Source organism: Bidens hawaiensis, unplaced genomic scaffold, assembly GCF_021521415.1.
Source record: "Bidens hawaiensis isolate Kalapana, Puna unplaced genomic scaffold, B.hawaiensis_p1.1 tig00072367_1, whole genome shotgun sequence".
Taxonomy (NCBI): Eukaryota; Viridiplantae; Streptophyta; class Magnoliopsida; order Asterales; family Asteraceae; genus Bidens; species Bidens hawaiensis.
The window spans coordinates 49,576-58,075 of record NW_027502661.1 but is presented as its reverse complement, the minus strand read 5'-3'; the positions used below and the strand labels follow the sequence as shown (position 1 = coordinate 58,075).

The following is an 8,500-nucleotide window of genomic DNA, read 5'->3' as shown; positions in this document are numbered from 1 at the left end:
GTTCAATCCATGCCATGTGCCATCCTCATGCTAGTTCTTTGGTCTGATCACCTGCGTGCATACTAAAAGTCAGCTACGCTGAGTGAGTTCTAGTTAATCAAGCAACTTATCATACGACCACTACATGCATCATATACGTATCCGCAGACACGTAGTCCACTATCTAACCTGCTTACCTTATCACTTAGCCTCTTATTTACACCTACCACCTTGCCACTTTGCCACTTTAATAACGTATAACGTTATGCCACTTTGCCACTTTAATAACGTAAAACGTTATGCCACTTTGCCACTTTAATAACGTATAACGTTATGCCACTTTGCCACTTTAATAACGTAAAACGTTATGCCACTTTGCCACTTTAATAACGAAGGCACGTATAGGCTTACCCTACCACGTACTATCGTTATGCCACTAACACTCTTACTAGACTCTTGCCACTTCTAACACGCTCTACCTCTACTTGTCTACAACACGCTTCATATCATTTACATAATAAGCAAGTCACATCAACAATCATACACACATAATAACGATGGCACGTACAGGCTTTCCCTATCACGCGCTCACGTTATGCCACTAACACCCTTACTAGACTCTTGCCACTTCTAACACACTCTACCTCTACCTGCCTATATCACACTTCATATCAGTTCAGTATTTACGTAATAAACAAGTCACATCATAACATTCATACACACTATCAACCACTTGGAATTTACTATCCTTGGCGATACGTGCAATATCCGAAGATCGTTCACGTACCGACAAGCATTATAAAATATATACCTCGTATAACATCTATAGCATACACTTACCACTTAAGGTAAGTGTATTCACACTTCACAACGAGTATGCACACAGCCCCGAAAACATAACAAGGAAATGGGGCTAGAAACTCACCTGAACACTGTTACGTTCACCGTTAATCGTAATCCCTTTCTTCAGTTGTGCACGGCTGACTGTATAATAATTACACGTATCAATTAACTACTACTACTCATGTTGTATTTCTATCTTTATATGACCCACAACGAACGGGGATCCGGGGGCAGCGCCCCTGGCAGCGGGGTCTAGGGGCGGCAGCTCCTAGCAGGGTCCAAGGGCAGAGCCCTTGACTGGGGTCGAGCTGCCAGGTCAGCTTGGAAAAATTTTATTTCCATTAACTGTCTTAACACGTTTTTCATTAGGTTTTTAATTTATTTTCTAAGCGAACTTAGCTTTAGGCGAAGTTAAACCTTAGGCGAACTTAGCTTTAGGCGAAGTTAAACCTTAGGCGAACTTAGTTTTAGGCGAAGTTGTCATCAGGCGAACTTAGCTTTAGGCGAAGTTGTCATCAGGCGAACTTAGCTTTGCAGGCGAAGTTCATCAGGCGAACTTAGCTTGCAGGCGAAGTTGTCGGCTGCAGCTACTGTTCGTCCTTAATCGTCTTCGTTTCTTAACCAAATAACTCGATTTAGGTATCCACGGAATCGTCTGACCAGCGCCTACAAACCCCAACCATCAAATCGACCTAACATCGATGTTTAAAGGGTGCGATTTAGGCATATAGGTTACGGGTTCTTTTATCAATCGATTAACCCATCAAATCGTAACCATTTTCAGTAAGTTTAGCTTTGTTGGATTCGTTTTTACCATACAAACACAGATCTGTCATTTCTATACTTATCCAAACCTAAACGAACAAGTTCTCGATATAAACGTACCGTAAATGAGTCGAACTAAGAACACGAGTTGGTCTTGTTGCTTTGGTTCGTCACGACGATCTAGCACCAACGAGCTCGGGTCCTCGCCTTTGGATCTTGGTTCGGGTTGTGTGTGTTTTGGAGTGTGTAGAGATTAGGATGGATAAATGGATGGAATGGAAATGATTGGGGTTTAAGGGGGTATTTATACTCCCTTAAGCCCATGGACCGAAGGCCCATATTTCCTTTTGGTCCATATCTAATCCCATCTAATTAATCCTACTAAGTCTTCATATTTTGCTATTATTATTATCGTTCCACTAACTCGTTTATTTCACTCGACAAAATAATATAATAAATATTACTTTAGAAATTTCGGGATGTTACACGGTGAGAGGTGGTGGTGGCCGACGGTTGTGGTGATGGCGGATGGTGGGTGGTAGTGGTGGTGGTGGTGGATGGTAGCCGACAGTGGGTGGTGGTGATGGTGGACATTGGATGTGGGTAGGATGTTAATAAATGTGAATATGATGGATATTAGTTTGTTTTTAAGGTCATATAAGCAATTTTCAGATCTTTTTATTTTATTTAAACAAACAGTCTTCAGAAGCTTATGTCTGCACGCTCGCAAACATAAGCCTCTTACAGATGTTTGAAGCAAAAACAAACACAACCTAAAACTAAAACTAAAAGAGTTGTCAAGTTTACGTAAAATTAACACTATACCCATCATGATTATATAAACGGAATAAAATAATAAGAATTAAAGATAATACGACCGTATAAAAATGAAGATTTAACAAGATCCATCCCACCATAATTTAACCCCAAAAGTTTTGGGGGTGCAAACGGCACGTTTAACTTATACAAAGCTCAAGCTCGCCTCGTTTCGAGCTCTATTTTTAAAGCTCGAGTTCGGCTTGGGCTTGGCTCGTTTACTATTTATCAGTTCTTTTTTATATAATTATTACTTTTTTTATATATTTTTTTTATTATATTATTTTATGTATAAAATAATATATATTATTTAGTTATTTTTATTTATATTTCATAATATTATATATATTAACTAATAGTTCTTATATATATATATTAAAAAAATATATAAATGACAGACTTTTTTAGGCTCGCGAGCACGCTCGAGTTCGATAAGTGAAGCTCGGGCTTGTTTAGTAAACGAGCATACTTTTAGGCTCGAGCTTAAGCTCGATTTAGCTCGGATCGATCGAGCTTTTTGACAAGCCGATATCGAGCAACTCGGCTCGTTTGCAACCCTAAAAATGTTTTTTATTATTATACATGTATTTTTTAAATCTATTTCGCAAATGCAATCCAAAATTTTCAAATTATAAAATCAAAACATTTCCCGCTCCCTCCAAAATGATATTAACATTTCAAAAACACATAAAAACCGTGTACGAAAATCTTTCGATGACGCAGACACAAAATCCATTTTGTATGCAAGTAATTTTTAATTATATTTCTACTACTTATTATTATTATTATTATTATTATTATTATTATTATCATTATTACTTATGTTATAATTACCGTTCAATTTCTCATTGTACGATGCAAGTTTCAGTAGAAAATTGTGTTTCTAAATCTGGGTTTTCGTACGATTTAAATTGTAAGCAGTATTCGTTAATTAGCAGCTGTTATTGTATTTGTTAGATAATGGGTTCATATAGATTTGTGGGTTTTGATTTGATTTTGATGATTTGTTTGTTTGAATGGTGTATGATATTGTTGATTGAAGAATTGACAGTAATTTTATAAGGGGATTTGTAGAATTGTAGTTAATTTTAACGTGTATTTTATTAATGTGATTTAGCTGAGTAATTTGTTTTGTTAAGTGGAATTTAAGTGGTTTTGTTAGTATATTAGTCAAATAGTTAATGAATCCACTTTAGTTTTTAGTAGGGGTGTAAACGAGCCGAGCCCGAGCTTGACATGCTTAACTAATAGAGAACTCGAACAGTCGAACTCTACTTTTAAAGCTATAGCTCAGCTTGTGAGGAGTGTTTCAACTTCGAGCTCAGCTCGGGCTCGACTTGTTATTAATTAACTAATTTTTATTTATAATTTACATCTCACCCTCGCCACACGCTGGGGTTTTTACTTTGGATGATTGATTGATATATTATTTAGTAAACTTTATTATAATTTTATATGTAACAATATTTTTTATATAAATATATATTAAATAGTCTCGTTTGGACGTGTTTGTTAAACAAGTTTATTTTTAGGCTTGAGCTCATTTTAGCTCAACTCGATTCGAGCTTTTTGCGAGCTAATCTCGATTAGTTTGTGAGCAACTTGGCTCGCTTACACGGTTACACCTCTAGTTTTTAGGAATGTGTCTTATGAACCAGCTTTTGAATCTGTTTACTAGCTTTATGATGCATATCACAACTTGGACCTCTGAATTAACTTGATAGAGACTGTATTTGTGTTATATACGTGTTAACCTTTGTGTTTAACTTGATAGGTCTTATTGACTTATTACTGTAATTAGTAGGTTGTATTTACTATTCTCACATATTAAAAATGTGACTTTTGCAGTGATAAACTAAAAGAGTGAGTCACGTTTTTCGTGCACATTTTTCTGAGATGACAACCACAAAAGGGTGCAAGAGTAACATGGAAGCGGAAAATGCGGTCATAATAGATGTGGACAATTACAGTTCCAGTAACATAAACACGAACAAACCTAAAAGCCGAGCAAAGAAACCACAAGGCTCAAAACGTCTAAAAAGTGACATGAGTTTTCCTATGAAAGCATACATATTCATCGATGATGATGATGTTGACAGCCCTGTGAATCACAGTTCTGTGACTCCGATGAGCTTATCAAAAAACAAAAGAATGTACCCCGGAAGAGGTCCCACCAGTCTTGATTTCAACATTCAGTTAGACGATGATGACGATGATAATAATAATTATAACAATAATAATAAAAGTGTTGTCGATGAGAATGAAGGTCAACAACACACTGATGCCACTGATGGGCCTCATGTTGAAAGCACGATAGTTGTTGAACGAGAGAAGATTAAGGAAACCGTTGAGTACAAGCAAGCACAAAAAGAAGAATTGGAAGCTAGACAGTTAGCCTTAAAACTTCAGGTACATTTCAGCTAGACAATTGTTAACAGACTTTTAAACGGAAGTTTGTTTTAGACCCTAAACTTGAACCATTTGTGCAATCATCTGTAGATTATAGTAGGGGTGGCATATGTGACCCATGGGTTGAATGGGTTGTATTAAAATATATATAATGGGTCAGAATGGGTCAAACTAAAAAATGAAAATGATTAAAACGGGTCAAAACGGGTTGACATATCTCGAGTTTATATTTTTTCATATAACGAGAAAAACGGAGGAAACTTTTTAGTATTTTTACTTTTTGATTTATATTTCGAGTTATAATTCTTTAATTATTTTTTTGAATTATTTAATGAGAGGTTTTTGAAATCTCAATCCATTTTGACCCATTTCAAAAATCCCTCATTAACAAAAAAAAAAGTTAAAAAGTCATAACTCGAAATATAAATCAAAAACTAAAAAAAATAAAAAAAATACTAAAAGGTTTCCTTCGTTTTCTCGTTCCATAAAAAAAAACCTTCAAAAATGTCAACCCATTTCAATCATTTTCATTAGTTTGACCCATTGTATACACTTTAATACAACCCATTCAACCCAATGGGTCACATTTGCCACCCCTAGATTATAGTATTACTTGTAATCATATTTATTACATGAATTGTTTTCAACTTTCAAGAAGTTTTTTTTTTAAAAAGACAACAAAAACTGAAAATTTGTGTTAACTCGAACCCATTTTGGCCCGTTAGCTAACCTGTTATGACCGGTTACTTGAAATTGAGTTAAAGGCGTAAACTTTTTATCTTTTTATTTACTTTTGCAGGCTGAAGAAGCTAAGGAGCAGCGACGTTTACTGAAAAGAAAAAAAGCTGAAGACTTACGTTTATTAGACATTCAAAAACGACAGCAACAACGCGTAGAAGAAATCAGGGAATCTCAAAAGCAGGTTCGCATAATTCTTGTCACGCTTTTATTTTTTCTTTACCATTTTTCAAGATTGTTCATTTTACATAAAATTTTGTTTTTGATGTTTAACAGGACGAGGAAAACATGAACATGAAAGAAATGTATCGTTTTGAAGTCCAACAAGACCTTAAGAAGCTGGAAATGACATGCCACGATATGGCTTCGTTGTTGCGTGGTTTAGGAATCCTCGTCAACAGCCTGTATGCCACATCAGACGAGGTTTGTTGTGTCTGATTATGTAGAACATATTTAAAAGGCTAATTTAAAGATCTAGATAGTAATAATATTGTTTTTGTTGCAGGTTCATGCAGCTTATAAACGAGCATTGCTAAGGTTTCATCCCGATCGAGCAAGCACTGGATCTGATATGCGCCAACAAGTCGAGGCTGAAGAAAAGTTCAAACTCATAGCGCGTATGAAGAAGAAAGTCGGTGACATTCCAAGCTTAAAGTAGCAAGACTACTGATATATTTCATATTTTTGTGGAAATTACTAGTGATAGATCCTAAACTTAAGACATATTAAGGTAAATTTGTGTTGGTTAATCTAATACGTTTGAAGTTACTTTATAATCTTGTTTTTTAAATTTTGTTATGTTACATGGTTAAAGAGTTGGTAACTAGATTATTTCTACTGTTTAAAGGATTTTGTAAAAAAAAAAAAAAATGCTAGCATGTGTAACCTTTTTCAAACTTTAAAAGTAAAAGCTAAAAAGTTTATAAAACCAAATTGGTCAAAATAGCTAAAAGAAATAAAAGTAACAAACTGACTTTGGATTTTGGCACAAGCAGTTCCTCAAGTTTCATCATCCCATCACTTAGCCAAAGTTTAAGTGTTAAAAACTTAAACGCGTGCTTATGACATCTTTAAGAAATGACAAAAAGATCCCTGAAACTTTGTTGGCCGCGTTGACTTATAATTTTGACTGTAACCACTAACATATCCTATTAACAATTTGATTAATTTTACATGCCTTTTTCATTTTAACATTTTTCTCTCTCTCATACATTTTGTTCATGACTTAATCTAGCAACCCATGAATCCTCAAGTATCTGTTATTAGGGGTGCTTAGATAACCGAAACTTTCAGATATTGAACTTTAATATCCGAATCAGAAAATTCAGATGTCTGTATTTTCATATATAAATAATTCGGATTTGGGCGCGGATTCAGATTATTTTAAACACCTTTATTCGGAATTTCAGATAACATGAGCTTTATTTTGAAACAACATGCCTAGAGATGTTCAAAACGGTTTGGGACTAGGAACCGGAACCGGTTCCTAACCGGTTCCTATATTCAAAACCCCCTTTTAAACCGGTTCCAGGCTTGAACCGGTTAGGGAACCGAACCGGTTCTCCCACCCTCGGACCCCTAACCTATCTAACCGGTTCTTACCGGTTCCTAACCCGGTTCCTGTACCGTAACCGGTCAAAAAACGGCTATTTTTGACCCCAACGGTCAAAAAACGGCCAAAGAAACGGTAAAGGAACCGGTTCCGGATGGTTCGGTTCCAAAACCGGTTCCGGTTCCTACCCGCCCCCACTCAGAAATGCAAGAACCGGTCACGGATCATCGGGTTGAATCAGATAGGGTCCGGTTCCTACAAAAAACGGGTAGGAACCGGTTCGGGTCCACCGGTTCGGTTCCAGGAACCGGTTTCGTTGAACATCTCTAAACATGCCTAACAAGAGCCAAGCCCAAGTATTATCGGGCTCGGGTTTGGTTTGTTTACGAAAAAATAATCAGAATATCAAACAAAGAGAGACTACCAAACACTCGACATAGATATATATATATGTGCAATGGTCAGACTAGTCCCATATCCTAAACAAAAGGTTTAGATATTCTAGATTCTATACCAGTAAGTAGTAAATGACTTTAGTTTGGCAATAAGTAATTTGAAAGTTACATGCTTATACAGCTACAGAAAATCTGGTTTCCGAACCCGAACCAACTTTTAACCAAAACCGGTTTCGGTTACTAACCAATACAAAAAAAAATCGGTCCCAACCCGATACTAACCTCAGGTTCGTAATTGTTTTTTTCTTTTTGGCCTACTGTAACCCTCCCCCTACTAGTATAAATAAGTATGTGTCTGGTTACACGAGCTATAAAAAACACAAAAAGTGCTCACAAATTATGTGAAGTTACAAGAAAAACAATTTACCTAAAAAACCAAAGAACGTCCAATATAAATGCATCTTTGGGGTCGGTATATCCTAGACGTGTGCAGTTGTCATTCTATTTTTTACGTTTACTAGTTTTTTTTTGTGTGATCAAATTAGATATTTTACTGATTCTATTTTATGGTAAGTTGGTAACTAGATGATGGTAAGAGCGGACGGGGCGGTGCGTGGTGGCCTCCCCGTCACGCGTTATGGGGTTGGCAACACCGCCGCCGGTCCTATGGTCACGCGCAAAAATCAAATTTGCGTGATGGCCATCACGCTTGGTGGGGGTGTTTTCCAAGAAAGAAAGAGCCGTTGGGGTGGGGGGGGGGTCTTTTAGCCGTTGGAATTGAATAAATAAAAAAAAACATTAAAACCAAACATTATAAATATATCTTCAAAACATACTCAAATCCAACTCAAAATCTTCTATTACACACACCATTTTTAACATATCAAATGGAGGGTTCTAAGAAATGTGGGTCGGTTCAAAGAAAACCCAAACCCGACCAAAGGTTCGACAAAATCTAGGCGAACCGACGAGATTTCGCTTACAAGACGAACCCGACACAAAC

General features: G+C 36.4%; 1 protein-coding gene across 1 annotated transcript; it reads left to right on the top strand.

Moving 5' to 3' along the window:
• The first annotated feature begins 4,296 nt into the window (after positions 1–4,296).
• LOC143605991 (uncharacterized) lies at positions 4,297–6,251 on the top strand. The gene is made up of 4 exons (XM_077081912.1): positions 4,297–4,812; positions 5,612–5,734; positions 5,827–5,973; positions 6,056–6,251. Exons 1-4 carry the CDS (start codon positions 4,300–4,302, stop codon positions 6,206–6,208), a joined length of 936 nt encoding a protein of 311 aa, XP_076938027.1. The 5' UTR covers positions 4,297–4,299; the 3' UTR covers positions 6,209–6,251.
• The last annotated feature ends 2,249 nt before the right edge of the window (positions 6,252–8,500 follow it).